Below are 27,749 nucleotides of genomic sequence, written 5' to 3' on the forward strand. Positions count from 1 at the left end.
GTAATGAGATTCTATTATCAGTAATTACAATAGTTAAACTTATTAAGCCTTCATCGAAAAATATTTCCTGCAATTTTTTTTTGTTTGTTTGCTTTATGACTATTTCATCAGGAGTCCATAGGTGACCAAAATCAGAATAATGCAGCCAAGGAATCAATTGAAAATGTTATATGCTTAATATTTAAAAATGCTATTTCTGGACTGTTTCTCACCTGTTATCACCTAAGTATGCTACTTTAAGATATCACATCACAGTTCGCAAAAAATCGACGATATTGAAAACAATTTGATATGAATCACCGACCGCTCATACACGTACACAATTATGAACTTGTGAACTCTGTCGTCTTTTAGATACGTCTGTCTGTCGAGGTGCTATGAAGAAATTCTAACATTGGTACATGTTTGGTAGTTAGCGTGAGGTAATCACTTCGATCAATATGGAATTTGCCTGTGGGCCTTTCTTTAAAAGAAAACAAAGAAATGGATAGAAATAGACATGTCCATCAACAACTGAAGCTGGAGATATTTATTTTTCATTGCATTTAAGTAAATTATCTTTAGAAACTACAGCAGCTCAGACTAACAGTCCGATATCAAAGATGGCGTACAGATCACCTTACGAACGCCTTTGTATTACAGAGGATACATCAAGAACACGAGTAATTAGTTTTAATTTCTTTTATTTTGGATGAAGAGAAATAAAAACGTGTTTTTTTTATTATTATTCCATGGTATTATTACATTAGATCATAGAAGTCAAGTTCATGTATTTTATACAGGACCTATTCTGGGTTGTTATAGAGTTCACATTTGGAAATATTCATACAGTTTAGCATTGGTGATGCTTCCTCGATGTTACAGATTTTGCAGGCGAGGAAGACTTTTATGCCATTGCTAAACTTGATTGGTCTTGTGTGGCCAGTCTTGAGGCGAGAGATCATGGTAGTGGCACTGCGATAAAACTTGGAGTTGATGGTAGCTGCTTGATTTTATGCTGAGTACCAGTGGTGAGTCATGTACTGAAGAATTGTCCTTTTTATGTTTTATTTTTGGGTGGTTTTAAAAAGATCGAAATCTGTGGTATCACTTGATGTTGCGGCCATTTTTGCTACTTCATCTGCAGTTTCGTTTTCCTTTAATCCCACATGGAATGGGATTCATTGAAAGATTATTTTGGAATCCTTATGTAGTTTGTTTATGTTTTTCTGCTATGTCTCTAAGTATTTCTTGATGTCTAGTGTAGCAGTTCTTAATAGCTTGAAGGGCTGCTAAGGAATCTGTGAAAAATATAAACTCCTTCGGGTTTTGTTTCTCCAAATATTGCAGTGCTGTGTTAATGGCTATTATTTATTCATGGTATGAGTTGCATCCCATACTGTTAGTTATTTTTAGTTCTATATTATGAGAGCCATAGATCAGTATGCCACTCCCAGAATTGCCATTTGTATTTGTGGAGCCATCTGTGTGTAGATCTTTACTGAGTCAGGTCCATATTCCATTATTTTTGAAAGGGTAAATGATCTCAAGATTTTAGGGTTTTCTAGGCTTTTTTCCTCATGTTTCCCTATTTCAGAGTTGATAACTATATTTTTCCTGTATTTGAGGAAATGCTGGGTAGTAGGCTATTTTATTTGCACAATCCAAGGGAATTTTATTTTCTATGATTTCATGCATTGTTGATTTTTTCTTTATTCTGTTTGTTGGGTTCCAGTTTTTAAAAAGTTCACTTGTTTTATGATGTGCAAGGTTGGCTCTTTTTTTCTACAAATTTGGTAAGAGTTTTTTGACACCTAATTTTTAAAGGAACAAGTTTGGATTCGAATTCTACTATTTTTCCTGGAGTCGTATTCCTTAGTCCACATATGATTTTAGATGCATGTTTCTGAATTTTTATAAGCTTGTATAAACTGGTTTGTGATGTTTGTATCCTGATTGGCGAAGCATATTTCATTATGGGAGGCATAATAGAGGTATATGTGACTTTTGAGGTTTTAGCATTAGCTTCCCACTCTTTACCTGAGGTACTTTTCATGATATTTAGTCTTCTTTTTGCTCTGACTGCAACATTGTTGATATGTTTATTGAAGCTTAGCGATGGATCCAGAGCAACACCAAGGTATTTGGGGTTTTTATTAAATGTAATTAGTTGACTGTTTAACTTAATCTTTGGTCTCCACTTTCTGAGGTGGTTATTAATAGTAAAAACAGAGATTTCTGATTTAGTAGGGGTAATTTTGATTTTTTGGTTTTCACATTATGTAGCTAAACTTTCCATGGCTTTGTGTAAGTGACCTTCTGCTGTTTCTAGGTTGTTGTGTGCTGAGAATAGGACCAAATCATCAGCAAACATAGCTATCTTTGTTTCTTTATTTATATTTTTATCTAAGTCATTTAAGTAGATGGAAAAAAGGAGTGGGCTCAAACTGCTACCTTGAGGGAGTCCCTGTCTCATTTTCACTTTCTTGGAAAAGGTATTATTTATTCTAACTCGAATTGTTCTATTTCTTAGAAAGTCATAGATCCAGTTAAGAACTTTCCCTTCTATTCTAATGTGAGAAAGTTTGGAAAAGGGTTTCTGCCTCCACACCTTGTCAAAGGCTGTAATCTATAGCCTTTGACAAGGTAAAGTTTAAGTATAAAGCTAAAATCTCTAAAAGTTGCAATGGTGGATTTGGTAGGTTTCGTCTGAAAGTTATCTTGAATTGTCTGGGTTAAGTAGAAAAGTTGATCAGTTGTTGAGTGATTTTTTCGAAAGGCAGCCTGAAAATGAGGTAGTATTCTACTTTTGTTTAGATAGTAATTCAAACGTTGGAGAATCATTTTTTCCATTAATTTGCCTGGACGTGAAGTCAGTGAAATTGGTCTATAACTTCCTGGTTGATCTTGTGGTTTGTTAGGCTTTAAAATTGGTATGATTGTGGCTGTCTTCCAGTCTTTCGGAACTTTTGCTTGTTTGGGGCTATTGTTGTATAGGCGAAGTAGCCAATCTATGGCTAGGAAAGGAAGATGTTTGATCTTAATTCCTTATATGTTATCTGGTCCATATGATTTATTTATATCTAGTCTCCCCAAGGCATCTCCCAATTCAGAGATTGTAAATGGATCCAAGAATCGTTTGTTTTGATATTTTGGGGAGTTGGCATCATTTTTCTACAGTCGAGCCTGTTTTGATATTTGATGGTCTTTCCTACTATTCATCTTCAGTTTGCTTATATTTTGAAAATGAAAGGCCAAGTGTTTGAGATCTCCCTATCTCCAATTTTGATATTTCCATCTGGATCTTTTAGCGTGTTAGTCTCACTTGCCTTTGGTGGGTCTCTTTGTAAATTAGCAGTCAGTTTCCAAAGTTTGGTATCTGAGATGTTTGGATTTAAGTTGTAGTAAAATTCTTGCCACCTAGTTCTTTGTAATATATTATATTTTTGTTTAATTTCAGCATTTATCTTGTTGTACTCCATCTTGGTTTCTGGAGAGCTTTCAATTTTTAAGATATCAAATAATTCATTTCGTTTAGTTATTTTACTGGCAAGTTTTCGGGTGAATTTTGTGTAGTTTGAAATAACTGTTCTCCTGAAGCCCTTTGGAATACTTTTCTTTTCTGCATTTAGGATAGTATTCTTCCAAGTTATATAGTCTTTGTCTAAGTCATCATGGTATGTGTGATCTTTCAGCATTTTACTTAATTCATCCATGTATTTCTCCCAATTTCCCTTCTGGAAGTTCCAATGATATTTTTTTTGGGGGGGTCCAGTCATTTTTGGGTCTAAATTGAATAATATTGGAGTATGGCCGCTTCCTACTGGTTTCAAAACAGACCAAATAGTTTTGTCGTGAAGATCAGGAGACACCGCAGTGATATCTAGGGCATATTTTGTACCATAAGAATGAGACAGATAAGTAGGTTCTCCACTCTTGAGAGTTATTAGTCCTGTTTCATCTAAGAAATTACAGGTTTTCTCCTCTTGGATTTATTTCCTCAGAACCCCATAACAGGTGTTTACTATTCATGTTTCCTAAGATAATGGAGTTTTCTTCAATGAGATGGGATAGGTTGGGAAGATTTGGTCCAGATTTGTCAGGAGGATGATAACAATTGAATATGTTTAATGGCTTTTTACTTAGTTCCAGTATTTGAATTTCTTGTAATTCAGGTCCGTCTGATACTATGTCCAACTCAACAACTTTATATGACAAGTTTCGGATTATTGTCAGAAGCCCTCCTCCATTTTGGTCCGTAGGCCTATCTTCTCTTCTCATTTCATAATTTTTAATGTTTAGTCTGTTGATTTGTCGAAGTTTGGTTTCCTGGATGCAGATAATAACAGCATCATGTTTGTCAGCTAGTAGTAATAGTTCATTTAGTTTTTTTTTTGCTTGCTGGGGTAACGATACCATTTAAATTACATTGGATGATATTAATATTTCTTGTAATGGGTGAAATGATTTGCTCATATCTCAACGTTGACATCATTTCCAAATCAAGAGTAGCATCGGCTGCCACAGTAGCATAAGTATAATCACTGAAATTTGTCTCCATGACGGGAAAAAAGAAGAAATGCTGCTGTCGTTAGATCATTCATAGGGCACCACGAGGAGGTGACAGTCAGACTTTGCCCTCCGAAATAAAAACGTTGCACAATGTTATTTCATCTTACATTTTTACTCATATTATTCTTGCCTTCTCCGTGTAAAATAGATAAAATAGATTTTTCTTTGAATATTCAGGCGTATATAATCAATCAAAATTGTAGGTATGTTGACGTACACTACAAATTATCTCTTAGTTGTGAAAGTAATAATTGCTATATCTGTGCATCTTCAATCATAAGCAGGCTTTATTTCTGATATGTACAGTTTTAAGTTGTGTTCCGGAATACTTATTATAAAATGATTTGATTAGGAAAGTGTAAAAACTATAAATTTTAATCCCGCCCTGCCGATGTGGATGAAATAGTGATACCAAATCGCACTTCTTATCCATGTTATTCAATGGGTGTTAGAGCTTCGTATCCAGATTTAACTGAACGTCTATAGACGTCGTGACCGGTTGGGGGGTTTTAAAACAAAATTGCAGAATGGTTGAAAAGCACAAGTTTCTCTTTCTGGTTTTCTTTGCCTTTATCTACTATGTCATCATGATCTTCAGCTGCAGCCATTTTTTTCCAATGCAAAGCCACCATCCCCATTACAGTCTTCAATTCATTGACATTTTGAGTGTTCCTATGTCCTGAGTTCCAGCCATCTCTTTAATCTTATCCGTCCCATCGTCTCTTTGGTTTCCTTTGGTGTTTCTCTTTCCACGTCTGGGATTGAATTCAGACATCAACATTGTCCATTTAGTGTTATATCTCGTAGTATTATCTGCTCATTGACAGTTCGATCTTTTTTATTGCTGCTATTTATAAAGTCTCTCGCTCGTCTGATTTCTCTCTCTCTTTAGTCCTTGTAACCTAAACGACTAAAGCCGTTTAGGTTACAAGGACCGTGTATTATTGTGTTTATTGCACGTAGTCTTCTGTGGCCGATTTTCCTTTTCGAAAGTGGAAAAAACGGAATTAGTGGAAAGACAATAACATAAACTGCTCACTTTCTCTACATGTAAACGTTGGAAATGAAACCAAAGAAATTTACTCCAACGTTTTGGAGTAAATTTCTTTAGCTCATGATTTATCGCGTGAGGACAGTGAATCAATTCTTTCCGAGTTAAGTGCATATAAAGAATCTTCTCACAAATCGGCAGAATGGAATCTTCTTTCTAAACAAACAAACAACTGTCATTATCATCTGGGATTACGGAAGATCACATCCACATTTTTTGCATTTTAATTTGAACTGCAAGTGCGTAATACTCCTAGAATTAAAGGATGGGTGACATTTGCTATTGTACTGGAGGGAAACTGTTGTTAGTGTTATCTGTGTGATTTCATGGCCAGCATATTTTATTTATCTGCGAAAAGCAAAGGCAATGAAACGGATTATAATATCAATAGTTACCCTTAATAGTTACGCTTCATAATTACCTTAATTTGTATAAGAGTGTATTTAAATAGTCACGTACTTTATTTATTTTAGTTTCATCGCTTAAGGGCAATACCCAAGGTTTATTATTAGCAGGAGTATTAGGACCGACCATTGTCCTTCAGTGGTTCTTTCTTAGAATGGCCGATAATCCCAAAATCCAGGAACGCATTCAGAAGGAAATAGATTGTGTGACAGGTAATTCAAGAGATATTTGCTGGGAAGATCAGAAATCAATGCCTTATACAATTGCCACTATTAGAGAAATTATCCGATTGACTATGACTACCTTCGGAGATCTCCGATGGTGAGTAAGATATTTATTTTTCTTCCACTACTTTTGCTATTCTATTGTAATAAATTATTCTCTCATTTGTTTTTTAAACATGCAGTAAATTTCAAGAATCTAAAGTTATTTGAAAGTGCATGAACCTTCAAATGATAATTATAAAATATTTATTTAGAAAACGACCGTACATTAAATAAAACTAAAGGGACACTGTGTTTAACGTGAAGGTTGTACACTATATATTTGGTTTCCTGGTGAAGGATTATAATAATAACTTCTTCTGCCTTCTATGAAAGTAATGAATACAGCTTGATCTCTCTCTCTCTCTCTCTCTCTCTCTCTCTCTCTCTCTGTTCCCAGTCTTTTCCTTCTGACTTTTATCTAAACAATAAATGTTCGTCTTATAGAACAGAAACTTAACAGCATAATGTTAAATGTGAAATAAATATTAACATTCGGTAAAATAAAGTTAGCAATTTTAAAATTAACTATTTGCTTTTTTATCCTTTTAGTACTTCTGCAGACACGACAATCGGAGACCACTTTATTCCAAAAGGAACATTCTTGGTTCCTCTCCTGTACGGTGCTCATATGAATCCGGAAGCGTTTGAAAATCCTACCGAATTTCGCCCTGAAAGGTTTCTTAACGAAGGTGGAAATTCAGTTCTTAAGCCAGATGCTTATCTAGCATTTGGTTTAGGTATATTTTATCAAGTTTTCTATAATTGAGTTGATTATCTTATCAATGATTTATGTCTCTGATAATTCATGTTATATTATTTTTACTTCCAAAGTTGTCTAAACAAGGCGTTTTTTCTATATGTGGAAAAGAAATCTTGATGTTCGGTTAGCAAATTTATTTTTTTAAATAATTTTTAAATTATTATTTTATTTTAAACACACACACACACACACACACACACACACACACACACACACACACACACACACACACACACACACACACACACACACACACACACACACACGTGTGTGCCATTCTCTTCAATAGATTCACTTTAAATCCCCGTTTTCTAACTGGGAAAAGAACAGTTTTAATTTCATTTGGAATGAGCTGGTGTCATTTACTAAGCTAGGAAACAACGCACACACACACACGCACACACGTATGTGTGTGTCTGTGCGTACATTCAAAGAAAAAGAGAGAGAGAGAGAAATCGTGACTGATTTCTTTTGTGTATTATACACATTCTGAATAATAAAATCATACAGACTAAATAGAGGATGGAACGAGGGTTAAGATAAAATGAAACTGTATAAATCACTTGTTTGTTTTTTAAATGGTTGAGCTCGAAATCTCGAAAAGTATGTCGAAAATAAAGAGAAGCACATCTGTAAACTTTTCCGTTACCAGCATTTTAATCATGGTTATCTTCATTCCGAAGTATATCGATGGTTAGGGATATACGTCTGATTCAAGATGTATACAATGAAGGGTATTGGAAAGAATTACAGCAGGGGTGGCCAACCTTTTATAGTTCATGCGTCAATTTTTTAATTTTAAGTTAAGATGCGCCATGCATACTTATACCACTTTTCAGCCCTTTTAAAATATGATAATATGGATATATTTAACAGTTATGTATAAATGACTTATTATATATATGGTAATATAGACACTTTTAGCAGGTTTAAATAAAAGGATTTCATATAAATCCTTTGATTGATATTTATTTTATTGAGACTTTTGAAATTGCTTTGCTTTTGCTATGCTTGTAGTGTTTGGAGTTAAATCAGTTACAGAAAGCTTCAAACAGTTTTTCAAATTTGAATCAGTCAGTCGCGACAGTAGTTTGTTCTTAATCATTTTCATTGATGAAAATGCTTGTTCGCATCTGTATGTAGTTCCAAAACGACAGATATATCTCTGAGTAAATTTTCTCAGGTCTGGAAAATGTTCATAGGGCAACGATGTTTTGTTCAGTAAGTGAAAAGGGATTTATAAATGCAAGTATGCAGTGTTCTTCTTCGGCAAAATCGCTAAAGCAACTGTTAAAGAATTCTTGTAATAATCTGAGTTTCTCAGTATATTCTGTAAAGTTGCCATTCTCTTCAATAGATTCACTATGTTCTTTTAAATGTGGAAATTGACTTAAATCCCCGTTTTCTAACTGGGAGAAGAACAGTTTTAATTTCATTTGGAATGAGCTGGTGTCATTTACTAAGCTAGGAAACAATTTTCACTTGCCCTGCAGTTTCATATTTAGATCATTGAAGTGGCTGGTAACATCAACTAAAAATGCTAAATCAAATAGCCATTTCTCATCACACAACAGGGCTTTTTTCTCTCCAGAAAATTACGAACACTTTCTTTCAGTTTCCAAAATCTACTGAGAACTTGTCCTTTAGAAAACCGGCGCACCTCACAACGAAGGATGAGTTTACCATATTCCATATCTGAGTTCACAATATTCTTTGAATTCTCTTCTGTTTAACCCTCTTGCTCTAATTTTATTCACACACTTTACAACTGGTATCATATCATGCTTCAAATTTAGAGTTTTCCAACACAGAGCATCTTCATGTATAATACAGTGATACTTTAGTAGAGAACGACCTAAAAACCTTTCAAGTAAAGTTAAAGTCCCAGAGACTCTACCTACCATTGACGGTGCTCCATCAGTGCAAACACTGATGAGCTTACTAGAATCTAGTTGTTGATTTTCTAGACATGACTTTACTTTGTCAAATATGTCTGACACTCTTGTTTTTCCATGAAGTGACTCAAGACCGATACGTTCTTCAAAGATGTTAAAATTACCATCAATTCCTCTTATAAAAATGCTTAATTGGGCTACATCACATATATCAGCTGATTCGTCCAAGGCTAAAGAAAAGAAAGAACAAGAATGAACATGGACTTTCAATTGCTCATTAAGATCATGGGAAAGTTCTTCGATGCGTCTTGTTTGCTTGGACAGAGCAATTTGGTTTACTTTTCTTTCAACATTCTTATCACCAAGACATTTTGCAAATTTTTCGAGACGGAGCTTAACAACTTCCTCTCCATCAGAGAAAGGCTTGCGTTTTTTAGCCAACACAAAGGCAATTTCATAAGACGCCCCAGCATTGCCACACTTTCACAACTTCGTTTCACAAATATATTTTGTCTCTTTTTTTATTTCTTCCTTTTTCTTTAACCGCATTCTTTCCGCAACTCAGACCCAGGAACTAACTTCAGTTTTTCTTCTAATTCAGCTTGATGTCTTCTATAGTGTCTGTTAAGATCATGTCTTCTATTATCTGAGAGAGTGTTTTCACGAACAATGCACAACGGTTTTCCTGAAGGACCCGCAATAAATAAGAACTTATTTTCCCACAGTTCATTAAACTGCCGCTTGCTATCACCTTCTGCTTTTCTTCTGCTCATTTTATTTTGCAAAGTAATGGGTAACTGACTGTAAAAAAAGTATCCCAAAAAGTAAAGCTTATTATTAACTAATTTATTTAAATTATTTTATCGTTTTTAACATTATGAACATTCAAAAACAGTTCTACAGGTTTAAGATAAGATTCCTGTTTTCATGAAAGTCTAATGCAGTTCTTTAAGTTATAAGTTTACAAATCACATACATATTTTTTTTTCATAGAGAGTTTTCGTCTCTCTCTCGTAATATATTATGTCCAATGAAACACGAGATCGCTTCTTGCCATAAAACACTCGATCAGCTGGCAATCACACACACACACACACACACACACACACACACACACACACACACACACACACACACACACACACACACACACACACACACACACACACACACACACACACACACACACACACACACACACACACACACACACACACACACACACACACACACACACACACATAACCCAAACATCCTCATTACAAAAGCTTTGCTGATGATCAGTTAAATTTTAGGAATAAATCTACTATACGTAAATAAAAAGGAAAGATATTGTATTAAAAAAACATAAAAACAGACATACAAATACACTGAATAATTGCAGGTTTCAGTAATCAGCAAATTAGTTGAGTGGGAAAGAACTTGACATACGCGTTCAAAATGAAAAAAATTATTTTTAAATTTACAGAACTATATTAAGCCTTCATGAAAACAGAAATCTTATCTTAAACTTAAAGAACTGTTAATAAAAACATATAAGTTCGAAAACACCGGATTGTTCAGTCACATTGAATCAGAAGTTCATCGAACATTACGACACGAGAGTCAGCTGTAAACTGATTGAGTAACTGGTGACGCATATCAGCATTTGCCGGTGCCTGTTGCTTCAAGATAAAACTCAGTGGTAGGTTAATTGTATAGAAAATTTTTAAAACTTTTTCTCTAGGGTTCAGTGCGCCACTTCTAATCATGCGATGCACCACTTTTGGCGCATGCACCATAGGTTGGCCACCCCTGAATTACAGTAATCTTGCATTCCTAAAGCGTATCAAGAATATTATTGTCTGAAAACCTTATTTCAGAGAAGAAGGACTAAAGCGGAAATTTTAAGAGTTAAAAATCTTTTCGCCTACAGCAAACATCAGCGAACACAAACAACCTGCTGTAAAATTATCCATTACTCAACATCTAGAATTGAAATACTTGCAGTCTTTTCCTGAAGGTCATTACAGATCACAGAGCTTTGTCATAAGATGGCATACTCATAAAGAGATTACAAAACATAGACTGATTAACGCTGAAATATAAAAAGGATAGGCCATGTGTTTTTTTCATAAGAGATTTGTTATTTTTCCTGCTATATAGGAAAATCTGTCAAAATATCATTATCCAGAGACCCTGAACTGTTCGACAATAATTGCATCCACTTGGACACAGCTCAAATCTCTAAATCCCAAGTGAAGCAAAGAAATGTGATGTCTGTTATCCCTTTTATTTTAATCTCTCGTTCTATAGGAAACTTTGACCATGAAATGCACCATCAAAACGCATTCCGAATTCACATATTTTAATTATAATTTTGTTGAAGACAGCTTCTAATATCTCCGATGAAAGAAATATCCTAATGATCTCAATAATTATGCCTAATTTTAAAATATTTCATGTTCTTGTGAGCAGACAGGAAAGTGACAAACTCGAAAATTGTATCCTCCATATTTCGTATAAGATTTAAGAGATTAGACTGACCAACAAGCACTGTGAAGTAAAATACGGCATCAACTAAATATTGTACTTTGCATACTTTAGATCAGTGATCTTCAGCGCATAGTTAAATAAACTTCAACGCGATTAAATAAAAAATAATTTAAATGAAGCCCGAGGGCTACTATTCTATACTGTGGTATTTAGAATTGTAAGATGCTTTCCAGGTTGGTTCAAAAGGAACGCTGTGCATTTGATACTTTACATAAAATCCTATAAAAATAAATATGAAATAGACATGCTTCTTCAGCCATCTACCAGTGCCAAGAGGTACTTAAGTACTAGTAGTAACGTCGCAGGTGGATGGCTAAAGCAGTAGTTCGTTCGAGTGCGCTGTGCAGTGCCTTCCAGATACATCTCGAAGGTTCTCGATACTTCATTAGTTTCATATAAATAAAAGAATATCTCATCCAGAGTCAGTCAGTCGTGAACAGTGTGATATTCGTGTATAAGCGCACGCAGGTTCGTCGTATCAGCCATAGCCTATTGTGGTTTTATATTGTCAGACTTTTTTCATTGGTGTGAGACATATTCAGTGGATAATAACCGTTACACGGCCATTTCGGATCATATTTTGGGTTCGCCTTCCATCACATGGCATCTACGAGTAAAAAGCGTAAATGAAGTGATTCTTGTCGGGTTTTTAATAAAAAGTGGACCAATTTCTAATTTTCTGTGCCGATCGACGATACGCCAGTGAGTTTAATTTGTCGTCAGTCAGTGTTAGTATCAAAAAATACAATATAACTCGACACAATGAGACAAAACATGCGTCCAATTTCGATCACCTTGAAGGGCGGATTCGTGTGGACAAAGTGAACCGTCTCCAAATTGATTTGATACGCCAGCACAGTAAGTTTAAAAGGCAAATGGAAGAGAGCGAAGCGCGCGTCAAAGTAAGTTATGTAATAGCTAAAACAATTGCAAAAAAAAAAAAAATCAAAAGCCTTCTTGGACGGCGAGTTTGCGAAAGAGTGTCTGATCTCTGCTGGGGAAATTCTGTGCCTAAATAATAAGGAAATGTTTAAAAAATCAAGTTGGTCCGAGGTAACTGTAGGACGACGTGTGTAAGAACTTCCCAATCACATTGAAGGAACTTCAAAAAACGGTCGTCCGAATATAACTCATATTCACTTGCTTTAGATGAGAGCACAGATGTGAAGTATAAAGCATAACTGGCTATCTTCGTCCGAGGCATTGATCAACAATTCACTGTGACAGAAGAACTGCTAGCTTTCGTACCTATGAAGGGAACAACGAATGGCACTGATATTCTTGAAGCCGCCAAGAAAATGCTCCAGCGTTTCTACCTCAGCTAAACCAACCTCGAGGGTGTGGTAACTGATGGTTTCCCTGCTATGGTGGGAAAGAACGAAGGGTTTGTAGCGCTGCTACGGAAAGAACCGGAACTTGAAGGAACTCGTCCATTACCAATGTTTAATCCCCCGGAGAATTTGTGCGCGAAAACTATTGGATTTGAGAATGTCATTAAAGTTATTGTAACTGTCGTCAACATTATTAAGGCAAGATGATTGAATCATCGTCAATTCCAAGACTGTTCGACCCAACAGTGCAAAACAGATCACTGCGATATGGTTTATTATAGTGATGTGCCTTGGTTGAACAGAGGGAAGGTTCTTAAAAGAGTCTTTATCTTAAGGAGCGAAATACAGCAGTTCATGCACACCTAGAGGAAGCCGCGGAATTCAGCGATTCGAAGTGGATGACTGACTTTCCCTTTGTGACAGACATCTTGTTGCATATGAATGACCTAAATACCCGGATAGAATCCAAAGTTCAACTAGTGCACACTCTGTTTAAGCACATCAAAGGTTTTGTGGCCAAGCTCAAACTTTGGGAGGCACAAATCGTAAAAAAAGACAACTCATTTTCAGCTTCTTGTTAAGTCCAACTGTTCGTCTCTTGAAGAACAAGTTAAAAAATTAGCCGTGTTGCCAAGTGCGTTTGAAGTGAGATTTAATGATTTTCGTAACCAACAGTCTTCTTTAGATTTATTTTAATGCCATTCAGTGTCAATGTTGCCGAAATGCCAGGCTCAGTTAATGGTTGAACTCCAAAATTCAACCATGAACTGAGAGAAAAATTATTCAATGTGCCTTTGCTTACATTTTACAAAGACTACATTACTGTGGACACATTCTCTAATCTTCTCCTACGTGCAATGAAGGTGTGCGCTTTGTTAGGAAGCACATACTTATGTGAGCAGTTCTCCAGAATGAAGCAAGTGAAGTCCAAGACAACAACTCAGTTTAAGGACTAACATATCCAGAATACTCTGCGCATAGCGACTTCCAACACTGATGTCAACATCGACAAGCTGGTCAAAGAAAGGCATCGCCAAGTTTCCCATGGACATTGTAAAGAATGGATGTTTTCTTCATTAAATTATCTTTTTTCAAGTATTGATTGTATTTACTTATCATGAACCCGACTCCGACCTACGCTCTTAAAGCTGAGTTTGTTTATTTTTATATGATTTTATGTAAAGTATCAAATGCACAGCGTTCCTTGTGAATCTGGAAAGCATCTTACAATTCTAAATACCCCAGATTAGCTTAGTGCCCGCAGGCTTCATTGAAAGTTTTAATGCGGACCGCACACTGTCTGAAAGGTTGAAGACCCTTGCTTTAGATCATTCTACTGTTTTATGTCTGCTTATATTATTTGCTTCATTTTTGGTTTAATCCCTCACCCTTTGATATGTATGACTATGGAACAGGAGGATATTTTTTTTCTCGGTTGACATTGTTCTGACCTTTGTCCTCAATGATCAGGAAATATAAAAAAACCTTGCTTTTTTTCTCCCTTTATTTTATAGGAAAACGAAATTGCCCAGGAGAAGGTGCTGCCTATATGAGTATCTTCATGTACGCATCCTCAATATTACAACACTTTGTGGTGAAATCACCAGGAGGAGGGAGACCAAATATGAACGTCGACATGCTGCATGCTTTCTTTATGCCAATAAAACAAAATCTGTGCTTCATACCAAGATAACAGCCAGTGCGTGATCAATAAGGAACCTGTGAATGGAATTTAAATACAAGAATGTGCACAAATAATCTGAATTAGATTTTAAATTTTATACTTGTATTAATTATATGGTTATTTATAAACTGGTCATTTAATAGTTTGTAGTCTTTCTAGTAGGAATTACTTTAAAGACAAATAATTCTAATGAATCCTCCAAATGTTTCAAATAGTAAAGTAATGACCGCAGAGACTCATAAAAATGAAATTTCCAAAAAATGGATACTGGAGTTCTTATCAGCATTCATTATCAAAATATTGAAATCCAGCGTGGTTTGGGTTTATGTACTATATAAACACTTTCTCTTAATTCAGTCCATAAAAAATCATTAGCATGTTTAATAATTTATTCATTATTAATAATAATTATTATATAAGTTAATGTATGTTAATAGTTAGTTAATTAAAAACTAAGAATTATGAAACTCTAATAACTGAAATAAAAATGAGTAAACATTACATGTAATAGCTTAAACCGTATAATTAACTGTTCGCCTATCGCTTATTTTCTTTAAAAAATGTGTAATAATAATAATAATTGCATAATATTGTGTGATTGCGTACTCCTACAATAATATGTTGAACAGACGTTACTTTTTTTTTTATCACTGCGCACACACAGCATATACTTTAACTAAAAAGGTTCATATACGAAAATAAAGACTGGAAACTTACATATAATATATGTTTAAATAGAAAAACACAAACTGAATGAATATAAACTGCAAATGCAGTTTAATACTTTCTATTTTGTAATTTTGTTCTAATTTTTTGCAATTTATTTTACCTATTTAAAATAATATTAAATGATTTATAAATAAGACTTCCACACAAATTATGTTGTTATAGGAATCGAACTGTTTCAGCTCACCGTCTTATTTTAGCCACAAGGATTCTTACTGACCCCGATTCTGTTTTCAGTTTGTATGGCAGATATTCGCATAATCACATGTCATCCATCATGCTCCTCAATGCAGATGGCACCGCTCTATTAGCTAGATCACTTCATCCACACCTTTAATCAAAATACTTCAAGAAAAACCTTCTAAAACTTGAACACTGGTTCACCAACTAGAGATTACAAGTTAACCCACAGAAGAATACAACTGTGCTCTTCACTAGAAGATAATGTCTCCCAACACTTATCTTCTTTGGCAAGCAGAAACCAAATATCTTGGAGTACTGCTGGACAAAAAACTAAGCTTCAACAACCATATTCAGATCTCATGTGAATAGGCATCTCAAACCATCGCAAACCATCGCCAAATTCTACCCCTGATTAAAGACTGTAAATTAAACATAACAAACAAACAAACTGCTTCTCTACCAGATGGTCATTCGTCATATAATTACATATGCCTCTCCAACTTGGAGCCACACATCCAATACATATCCTTAAATTACAACGAGTGCAAAACAAGTGTTCACGAAGGATTCTAAACGCTTCGTGGTTCGAAGGGACATTCACTTGCATCGGGACACAAATATCCCGTATATCTACTCTATCTTACTTTCTTTAGCAGCAAAGGTCTTTCCGAAAGCGATATAGCTGTAAATTACAATGAAAATTACTACCACAAACATAAAAGACCTAAGGCCATCTTAATGTCAAGTGAAGATACATAATTTCCATGCCCCTACAGGGCGAGCTAACCACGCGTAAATTTTTTCCCCTCATTTTATCTAAATATCAGACAACGGGAGTATAAAAAGCATCGTGCTTCACTCTTTGAAAGAGTAACATTCTGAGTTATGTTGGTATATATAATTTGACAAATCTGGATTTCATTTAGTTCAATGAATGCATGAAACGGTTGATGTATTTTTAATTCTTGTCTTACCTCATGTGGTTTAGAGCACGCAATATTAATGATGTTAAAGACTTACTTTAACAATATTATGTTAAACCTATTGGTGTTATATCTAGCGTCCAGAGAAGATAAGCTTAAAATATACATAATTAGTTGATCTGAAGAAGAAAAAGAGAGAAAAACGTTTAGGAAAGCTAGTTTGTTGTCCATTTCTATTTCCATAGTAAAGTATCTCCGGGAAAAGAATGTAAATTGTTTTTTTTTTTTTTTGATAAACTGCCCAGATAAACTATTGTTTTCTGGTCCAGACGTCAATATTCTAGGCCAGTGTTTCTCAATCTGTGGTCCGCGACGATGGGACAGGTGGTCCGCAGGCAGACTTAAATTAATTAAATAAATATATATTTTTAATTATCCAAACAAAACAAATTAAAATTGAATAAGTAAGTAAAAATTATTGAAATCAAATGGAGACTTAAAAACACCAACCAATGGCATCAGAATGTTCAAAGAGGGAAGCAATAAAACTATATTGTTGTTCACTTCACCCTTCGTTTATTATTCGTCATTCTGCCACTACAAATAAAAGAGGGGTGAAGTGAACAACAATATAGTTTTATTGCTTCCGACTTCCCTCGCTGTTTTGTCAGATTTGAAGTGAACATGTGTTACCCACATTTCAACCAATTGCTGGTTGTTTATTGATTTTTATTACTGAAGGTTTTCCTCCTTTAGCCAAGGCTCAATAGATCTTCAGAAGTGCAAAGTGATACTTGAATAAAGTGTGTGGTGAATTAACCCCAGTACTTATATCTTTAAATATTTTACGGAAAAGAATTTTAATAATGGAAAAGTGGTTAGAACTAGGACTTTGAAAAGAAGAGCAAATGAAACAGGTAATACTAACCCTAATTGTGATACTCGTGTTGTAATGGCGAGTAAATCTGATACTATTAAAGTATAAGAAACAACAAAGAAAAAATACTGTAGAAATATAACAGTTCGTATTTGGAATTCGGGTTTACTTGATGTAGAAATGAAAGTGAACAGAAACCGTAATGTGTTTTGTGTTATGAAGTGTTGTCGAACGAATGCATGAAACCTGCGAAACTCCGACGATATTTAGAAACTAAACCTTGTGATGTGAAAAATAAGCGAACTGAATTTTTTCAGCGACGCTTAGGGATATTAAATCATGGGAAAGATATAATTTTGAGCCATGGGTTCCATTAATAGCAAAGCACTAGAAGCATCCTATCTCATAAGTTTGCACATAGCGAAAACAGAGAAACCTCATTCTATTGAGGAAAATGTACTACTTCCAGCTATAAAAATGTGGTAAAGCTATGTTTGGCAACAAGTTACTAAAAGATGTTGATTTAATTTCTCTTTCAAATGACACTGTTGGTCGCAGGATTAATGATATGGCAGGTGACGTAGAATCTCAGTTAATCTAAAGAGTTAAGAAGAGCCCTTTTTATGCGTTACAAATAGACGAGACTACTGATGTTACAAATGATGCACAGTTGATATGCTACGTAAGATATGCGCATTATGACAACATTTATGATGATATTCTGTTTTGTCGAACTTTGTCATCCCGAAAAATTGGAGAAGAAATATTTCATACTCTCAAAATTACATAATACACAAAGGGAACCAGTGAGAAATATGTAAGACTTCTGTTCGGATGAACTCGCACCCTTACAGGCAGGCATAGTGGGGTTGTTTCTAAGATCAAAGAAGTAGCACTGGATATGAATTGGGTGCATTGTTTCATACATAGGGAAGCATTAGCCTCCAAAGGAATGCCAGCAGAATTTAAAACTGTGTTATACAACGCTGTCAAGCTAGTTAATTTTATTAAAGCGCGACCGTTAAATAACAGGTTATTTTCAGTACTCTGCGATGAAATGGGCAGTGAATATACACACCTTTTGCTTCATTCTGAAATTCGCTGGCTTTCCAGGGGCAAAGTACTAACAAGGTTATTTCAATTAAGGCACGAAGTTTTACTATTTGTAAATGAACGTAATTCTGATTTTGCATCACTCCTTGTTGACGAAGCATGGTTATCAATACTATCCTATCTTTCAGACATTTTTTCGAAATTAAATGAACTAAATCTCTCCCTTCAGGGAAATTTTTTAATTGTTCTTGATGCCTACGACAAAATAAAGGTATTCGAGAAAAAACTGGTTTTATGGATTAATTATGTAAAAGTTACAATTTGCACCTTCTCCAACATTGGAATCCTTTTTAGTAGAAAATGATCTTTTTGTTCATTCTGAGTTTGTGGAAAGGGTTTGTGACCACCTCAAAAATCTGAAACGGAATTTTGAAACATATTTTCTGAATAACTTTTATAAGAAATTTCTGTGTGTTCCCGATTCATTTCAGGCTTGCAGTCACGAGAACGACCTTTTGTTATCGAAAAAGGAACAGTTAATTGAGCTTTCAAGTGACAGTGGGCTTAAAATGCAATTCCATGATCTTGGTTTTGCTCGATTTTGGATCTCGTCTTCAGTGAGGAGTGAATTTCCTGAATTATCTTAAGAAGCATTTAAAATCATCATGCAGTTTTCTGCAACCTATCTTTGTGAGAAAGGAGTTTAATCGCTCCTTCAAATAAAAACAAAATACAGAAATCGTCTTAGTGTGTGTGCCGATCTTCAACTGAAGTTGACCAATATTTAGCCACATATCCCTCTGCAAGGGCCGAGAAGCTCAACCATCTCATTAAAAGTAAGTAGTAATATAATTATATCATCCTATTTATTTGTTTAATAAAAATTAAATCTTTGTTCAATGATGATACACTTTTAATCGTTTACTTCCAATTGAATTATGTTTCCATATGTATTCAAAACATGTTTTTAGATTTATTATGTTATAAATGTCACAGTGTTTCCGAAATATTGGTAATTCCTACATAGGTTTTTTAAAAAAATTTACAAAAAGTCAAAATGACGTATGGAGAAATAAATTAAAAACAGTATGTTTATATTTGAATTAAAACTTTAATTCCAACATTCTAAAATGTTATTTTTCTTGCTTTTATGTTCGCAAATCGTTGATGACATTGTCTAAATCTATTTCATTACTCATTAGCTGTTTTATAGACAATATGGAAAGATTTCATAAACGCCAAAAAAGGTGTCGCCGAGGGAGGACCCCCCCCCCTCCCCCAGCTATGGCTCTGTAACTTAGTGGTCCGCAGAATGGTTTTAGGCATTTTACTGGTCCTTGGGCTTAGAAAGGTTGAGAAACGCTATTCTAGGCTGTTCAGATTTCCTAGATAAAGTAAGAAATTTATCCGTTCAACCAAGATATTTAATGTTCAGCTAAGATGTTCAATCCATATTTGCCAAAGTGCCTCTGAAAGATTACCTTGATCTGCTCTCACAGGCATTTGACTATATCTTCCTAATATATTCCAATTGTTCGACCTTGTCAGTAACTCAGGTTATTTTATTCGTCAAAATTGATTTTACAGATAAGTTGTAAGCTCCGCTTTGGAAAGCTCAGTCTCTGCAGTTTTCGCAAACTTTAATCTTGAGAAACTGAAAGAAATCATTCCTTATCCTTACTACCTCACCTGTCGTTTGGAGACCGTTACCCAAATGACGTATTTGCCATCTGTGTCCACAAAAATATACATTATCTGTGTTTCTAGAAAAAATAAGAAATTCACATTCCCCGATAAACTTCACTATGGAAAAACATTCTGGACACTGGACATTCCTATTCTCTTATCTTTATTCTATCACGGTCGAAATCAGTTATTTCTGTGTGATCAATTTGCCATTTGAAGATTCTCAATTTGAGATATTTTTATTTTGTGTAATAATTCATAAAAGTCGGAAAATTTGTTATATTAGAGTGCGGTTTGCAGGAAACTGAATTCCAAGGAATTTGAACTAAATTTCTTTATTAAAAAAGAGTTCAAAGTTTCACCGATAGAGAGCGCTATACCGCATGCATCATTTGCAGATTAGTGCAAATGAGAGTTCTATAATATGCAGGGTGTACCGCTGGCAGCTCGTAAGGAATGCGTGCGAAGTCATTGGGGCGAACTTTGATGGTGTGATGCGTACGCACCATTAAGGATGAGTAATACGGACGTTTTCGTTATGCCTGTGATTCTGGCAGCTTCTAATGCATTGCGTACACTTGTTGATTGTGCCACTAGGGCATTCATTTGTGATACCACAACTTTGGTACGGGCTTTGGATAACACTGGTTTGCATGTTGGTGAGCGATCTCAGCAATTTCCTGTTTTCTCGAAACGTCGTATTGGAGACTGTAGTATGACAGGAGTAACAGGATCGCGACCTCTCTTCATTCTTTTTTGCGTTCGAAACCTTTCGTAAATCCTCCGCTACCGATTTCCCACTTACGTAAAACGACTTCACTAACCATGCCTTATCCGCCAAAATAAGTCTCACAGCAACAAATTTTTCATTTCACGAAAACAATTCTGTTCGCCCCAGTGACTGGGAATTAGCACACATTCATTAAGAGCTGTTAGAGGTACACCTTGCGTTTTATAGAACTCTCATTTACACAGATTTACAAATAAGGCATGTCGTATAGCACCCTCTATTGGTGAACATTTGAACTAAATTTCTTCTCCCGGGCAAAAAAAAAAACATCCTAAGGCACGGATGGGAAGGATAGGATATATTGATATCGTTAGTCGGCTTAATATAGGATAATCCTGAAACAGACGAAAGAAACTATTCTTTGGCAATTCAAATTTCCAATAAGCAGGATGCTGATCTCATACCAGGTGAAAAATGAATTTCTTTCGCAGTTATTAAAATATCTTGTGAGTCTGTGAATTAGGAAATAATTGAACTGAGTCTTCAAATATGCATGAGGACTCCAGTTGGCTCGCTTACGGTATCTGTTATGGTATCGGTCTCTAATATAGAAGGGGTTAAATAAACAACGCACAGTTCATAATAATCAGCTGAAGTATATCAGCAATCTGACTATAACTACAGGTTTATTTGTCGTTAAGTATAACTTTGGCGAATAACCGAGCTCATTAAAATTAAAGAATAATGAAAAATCTTATGATAAAGATTTTCCATTATTCTTACGCTACACCCTGCTTGGTACAGGGTGTAGCGTAAATCGTCACTCTCTTGAAATAGTTGAAGTGGTTTGTTTACGAACCTTCACGCCTCTTGAGCAGATTTGGAACAAAGGCTAAATGTTCGAGATTTTCTCTCTCTCTCTCTCTCTTTCTCCTATCATTTATAACTGAATTGCTAGTGTTCTCTCTCTAGTTTCTCTTTGTGGGTGACCATAACAGCATCTTGACCTCATTATTCAGCTCAGGAACGCTGCTATAGTAACAGTCCACTTTGACGCTAACTGGAAAATCCTCTCAATGAAACAGAATCACCTTATTTATATCCTCGTTTCTTACTATGAGGAAGAAACAGGCACGGTGCTTTCCTTAATAATATGTAAGGTGTTCTTTTGCTGCGATGATTGCAGCAATCTTTCGGGCGTACTTTCTACAAGTGTATAAAGCAATCAAAGGGAATTCTGACCGTTCTTGTTGTAAGAATATAATGAGGTCATGGAGTGGTGTTGGGTGGCATCATTTTACCTCTTCTGGTGCTGCAGTTGATTCTCGAGAAGTTCAGTTCGGTTGAGATCAGGGCTGTGTGGGGTTGTTCATCCCCACAAACCACGCCTTAAGAGCAGCAGGCTTACCACACGGCGCATTGTCTTCCTAAATGAGACAACGTTCATTTACTAGCTTAGAAACGCCACAAAGTAGGAAGAATTGCATTGCCCAGAATGTGCAGCTATATCTCGGAGTTCAATATTTGTGGCACCACAAACAGAGATCCCAGGAAAAACAGCGCCATAACTCATACAGCCACCTCAGAATTTCATAGTACATATTATGCACTCTAGTAACAGACGTTAACCAGAACCTGTCACACCCAACTATACACCAGTCCATCAGCTTGGTACAGAGTGTAGCTTAAATCGTCACCTCCATAACTCAGCTTTACAAAATTCAACCTCCCACTGTACACATTCTTTGCATCAGTGAATATGTTGCTCTACGCTGACTCGTGTAATGTGGCGATTGAATTTTGCAGACGTACTTTGAATTCAACTATCGTCCGACGAAGGCTGGTTTTTATATCCTCCTGAACACACAGTAAGTTGTCCAATACTGGTAGCACTTGCAGTAGAATCCCTTTAATTCCATCTCATCTCAGAATAGTACAACTGATTATTAACCTGGGATGGCAGAACAGATAGGCCTACAACACTGAATCTTATCACAGCGTCTCTTTCGAATTCCGTCAGTTCTTTTCTCCTATCCCCCCCCCCCCCCATGCACACACACATACTTGCACCGACTAGGCGTATCATCTTACAAACAGGGGACTTGTTACATGGCACGATGCACCTTGCCATTCTTCAGCTGTATTGTAATAATCTCATTTGTATTCTCACTCATTCTCAGAGAGGTTCGGACTATGTGAGAGTCCGAACCTCTCTGACAATATCAGAAATTCTGTGGCCTTCTTCAAGCTTTCCAATAATTCTTTCCCGCGTGAAATCGTATAGATCAGCGCTTCCCAAACTGTTGGCCGCGGCCCCCTTGGGGGCAGTAGGTTTTGCTGAGGGGGGCCGTGAAATAATGAAAACAAATTTAAAATGTTTTAAGACTAAGTAGATTTTTCTTATCTTAAAAGAAACGTATTTAACTTTTATTATTATTTTTTGTTATTTTTTTATATTTTAATGGAAAAATCACACATTGGTGTTAGTTCACAAACTTTGCTTCCTGCGTATTTCAGCGCTTTATGAATATTAGTAAATGTATGCTTATTCATATAAGTTTCATTTCAAAGCAGTGGTTAATTGTATCTACTTTGAATGCTCTCCGGGGAAGCTCCAAATCTTCCTGTCCCTTTCATCACGCGCTCCGAAGCAGGGACTGTTGATATTGACTTTATATACATATCAAAACTCGTTTTATATTATCACTGTCATCCGAGCTAGTTTTCTGTTACCAATAAAAGTTTCGCATATACTTCACACATGAAAAAAAAACTTAAACAAGTTCATGTGGGGAGATATTAACTTGCTTGCAGTGGTAAACAACACGCCCTCCTTAAAAGCCACTATATTGCAGAGGCAATAAAACAAGTACTTTTATTATGCCAGTGAATAAGGCATGAGCAGTCTGTGTAATATATTTCTCAGCAAATAGTGCAATTAGAGACAACTGGGATAAAAACACACTAATTAATGAATCACATGTCCCCTCATACAGAAACTATGCTATATAGACTGAAACAAAACCATATGTTGCATGGGCAAACACACTATCTAACCAAAACCTCTTGTTATTAATTAGATGTGTGTGAGTGCGATTTCCCAAGGCAGCAATAAAATTCAACCGAACGTGTTAAAATTCAAAAGTATTAAAACTAAGTAATATATATATATAATGAATGTTATGGCAGTTTCGCATATGGAATTCGGTTGAAGAGAGTTAGCATTTCAACTCAATTGTCAGCTATGCTTTTATCTTTCGGTCGCGCGATCTTTTGTTAATACCGCACCAATCATATGCACGTTTTAATAACCCTGCCTTTGCTGTCTGTTTCGCGTTAGGCTTAATTATTGTAAAGGGAGTAAAGTCAAAAAAGAGAAAAATGTTCCTGGTCCGGGGATTCCCTTATTCAGGTAATATTCACTCATTTCATGTTGTTAGTCTGTGGTGTGCCAATATCGGTAAGTGGTGCTATTATTATATTATTATTTGATCTATTCTACGTTAAAAAATTTAACCCTGAGATGGATAATTGCCTGATAAAAAATAAAAAAAAATTCCCGCGAACAATCAGAAGAAGCAGAAACAGACTCAAAAAAAAGGACAGTATTTCATATTTTACCAGAACAGTCCGCGTCGTCTTCAGCATTAAACGGTAAGATGCAAAAAATGTCGCATGAAAAAATTCGCAAATACGATCCTTCTTATTTGAAATATGGGTTTGTACCATCATATAATAATCCAAACAAACCTATGTGTGTAATCTGCTGTAAACAGTTATCAAATGATTGCATGTGACCCGGAAAACTTTGTCGCCATTTAGATACTGTTCATGGGGAATATAAGAGTAAGACAATTGAGTTTTTTCAAAGAAAGGCTGAAGAATTTAAACGACAAACTAAATGTTTTTCAAAGCATGCTAAACTGAATGACAAATTAGTAAAAGTATCTTTCGAAATTGCTTTGTTAATTGCAAAAACAAAGAAACCTCATACAATTGGTGAAGACCTCGTCTTACTAGCAGCAATAAAAATTTGCGAAACTATCTATGGTTCAGAAATATCAGAACCTTTTAAAAAAATTCCGGTGTCTAATAACACAATTAAAAGAAGAATAGATTGCATTGCCGATAATTATCATGTCTACATTAATTTCACGAATCAAACAAAGTAATGCATTTGCCATTCAGCTTGATGAATCTACGGATAATACAAAGGACGCTAATTTAATGGTTTGTGTTAGATACCTCTATAATTTTCAAATTCATGAAGATCTACTGTTTTGCAGAAATCTTTCCGGTACAACCAAAGGAAAAGATATATTTGAAAAAGTGAATAATTTTTTTAAAGAATATGAACTTGATTGGCAAAAGCGCATCGGGATTTGCACTGATGGTGCCGCAGCTATGATGGTGAGAATTTCAGGTTTTGTAGCAAAAGTAAAAAAAAATTTATCCGAATGCAAGACATGTTCATTGCCTTATCCATAGAGAAAACTTAGTATTTCGACAAATGGAAGAATCGCTGAGTAAAGTGTTATCAGAAGTTTCTACTGTAGTTAATTATATAAAACGTAATGCTACTAATTCAAGACTATTTCGTATTTTATGCCAAGAGATGGATTCCAATTACGACACTCTTTTATATCACACAGAAGTAAGGTGGTTGTCCCGCGGAAAAGTTCTAAAATGAGTTTTAATATTGAAAGATGAACTACGAAATATTAACACTAAACATTAAATTGCAAGCATTTCAAAATAAACTTTCTTCGTGGTTAAAAAGTTTTAAGGATAATAAAACTGAAATATTTATTTCTCTTCATAAATATGTTAAAAAAAATAAAACTTTACTATCAACAGAAAATAAAAGGATAATAATTAACCACCTCACAAATTCTATGTTTTTTTTTTGAAAAATATTTTCCTAATTTTAATGAAGATAAAGAATATGATTGGATAAGAACACCATTTGCTCCTTCTCTACAATTTAGCAATCTTCCATGGTCATCCCAAGAAGAACTAATTGATATGAGAGCAGATTCAACCCTCTAATCAGAATTTCCTAACAGTGATTTATCCGAATTTTGGATTCCACGACAAAATGAATGTTCTTCATTAGCAAAAGCAGCCTTAAATATGTTAATTTCTTTCGCATCTACATACCTTTGTGAAACAGCATTTTCATCGTTATTGGTAATTAAAAATAAACATAAGTCCTGCTTATCAACGGAAGAATTGGAAAGAAATCTAAGAATAGTCATTTCAAATATTTCACCTGATATTGACTATTTGTGTAGCAGTATTGAAACACATCCATCGCATTAAATTGTTATTAAACTTCTTTTGTGTTTTTAATTCTTTCTTTATTACTAATCGTCTTACGTTTCATGTGCTTGTGTACAATATGCAAATGTACAATAACAATATATCTATCTATATAAAAATCTGAGATAATGTGCCATGTCAAATGTGCATGTAAGATGCTAAAAATGTAATATTTGCATTTGATTTTTGCAATATTCGCTGTGTATGTTTTGTATTGAATATAAATACGATAAATATTATAATAATATATGTCTCAATTACGATTTTTTTTCGAGGGGGGAGGCGTGAAATATTTTAATTTTTATAAACAGGGCCCTGACATCCAGAGGTTTGGGAAGCACTGGTCTAGATGATGTATTTGAAACATTAAAAGCATCCATGATTTGCAGCTTTTTACCTTCACGAAAAGAGCTTCCTTCAAACACAATTCGCTTAGCTCAGTCTTCTGCCTTTTACGCTAAGAGTATAGCTTAAAAGAGATATTGTTACTTGATGTTCCTTAATTATTTTTTACAAAATATTAACGCATGATTTTTATATCCCACTCACGTAAGGTTATAAACAACATCAAGACAGCAAATGACCTGTGTTTTTTTAATAATTTTATTCACGGAGAACCCTCGATTATTTTAGATAATAACATATTGTATTGGGGGAGCGCGAGGAGGTGGCACTTGTCTGCCTCTCTTCAACGAATACCGTTTAAAATTGTTGATAATCTTGGTTCGGCTCTCTCTGTTTGACTAACGCTGGACTGCGATTATTTGTCAAGATGCGAAGAATTCATAGGACAAAACAGCCCCACTTATTTGCTATCAGAGTAGAATGCGTTTCTATTTTTTATTTATTTTTACGCATTAAACACACAAAAAGTGATTTTTTTCAAGACGCTTCTGCTTCTCAAAAATTTAATGACTAACTGTTTATTTATTTATTTATTGCTGTTTAATTAGCTATACATTTATTTAATGAATAAATATTTGCTAAACAAAATGAAGTCATTAAATAAATAATGAAAAACAATAACTGTTAACTGTTAAATTCTTTGGTCGATGAACTGAGTCTGTGTTGCAGATAATTGGGAGTCGGAGTGGGGGATCGCTGGGCTCATTATTGTGAGCCTGTAGTAGATCATGCCGTTGAATTTATATTTATATAGATTTATGATATATTATATCCGAAACGGATATGCCATCAGAGATAATAAAAAAAGACATGCATTATTCATTAATCGCATAGCTATACACAGATTATCTCTCTAGATTATCTTAATTTATCCATTAATGGATAAATTGAGATAATCTAGAAATTGCTATGCACTCCATTGCATGTTACCATTTCTAACTTATCTCTTCATATATTGGCACTATTAAGTCTAATTTCAGCAAAAATTGGTATGATTTAAAACAAACTAGGATTTTATGACAAATAATAGTGAATATTACAAACACAAAGTTTTATTAAACCCGTTTCCAACTCAGCTGTTTTTATATTAGTTAAAAATCTCTCATAGCTGCTACACTCTTAGGAAGAATAGTATACTTATCCAGTTACAGCAGTTTTCATATTAGTCATCTGATGTCTTAAAAACAGCATTGCATAAGTACCAAACAACGATAGATGGAGCCACATATTGTAATGCGTTTTTTTTTTAATATTATTGCCCGTACTGCTATTGGATATAAGATATATTTTTTATCGCTGTAAATAAACAGACATAAGAGATAAAACACAAGTAGCCTTGGAGTAGGCTGTGAATTCAAGGACGAGC

General features: G+C 34.9%; 1 protein-coding gene across 1 annotated transcript in view; it reads left to right on the plus strand.

Moving 5' to 3' along the window:
* LOC150101538 (cytochrome P450 2J5-like) overlaps nt 1-14,610 on the plus strand; it is a 32,326-nt gene extending 17,716 nt beyond the window's left edge. The window contains exons 6-8 of the mRNA XM_090400864.1: nt 6,076-6,328; nt 6,823-7,010; nt 14,309-14,610. Of these exons, the coding sequence (XP_090256990.1) occupies nt 6,076-6,328; nt 6,823-7,010; nt 14,309-14,487 (620 nt within the window). The 3' untranslated portion in view covers nt 14,488-14,610. The remainder of the gene's footprint in view (nt 1-6,075; nt 6,329-6,822; nt 7,011-14,308) is intronic.
* Nucleotides 14,611-27,749: the final 13,139 nt, after the last annotated feature.

Source organism: Typopeltis vanoorti, chromosome 11, assembly GCF_054136105.1.
Source record: "Typopeltis vanoorti isolate ZY-2024b chromosome 11, IOZ_Tvanoo_1.0, whole genome shotgun sequence".
NCBI classification, from domain to species: Eukaryota; Metazoa; Arthropoda; class Arachnida; order Uropygi; family Thelyphonidae; genus Typopeltis; species Typopeltis vanoorti.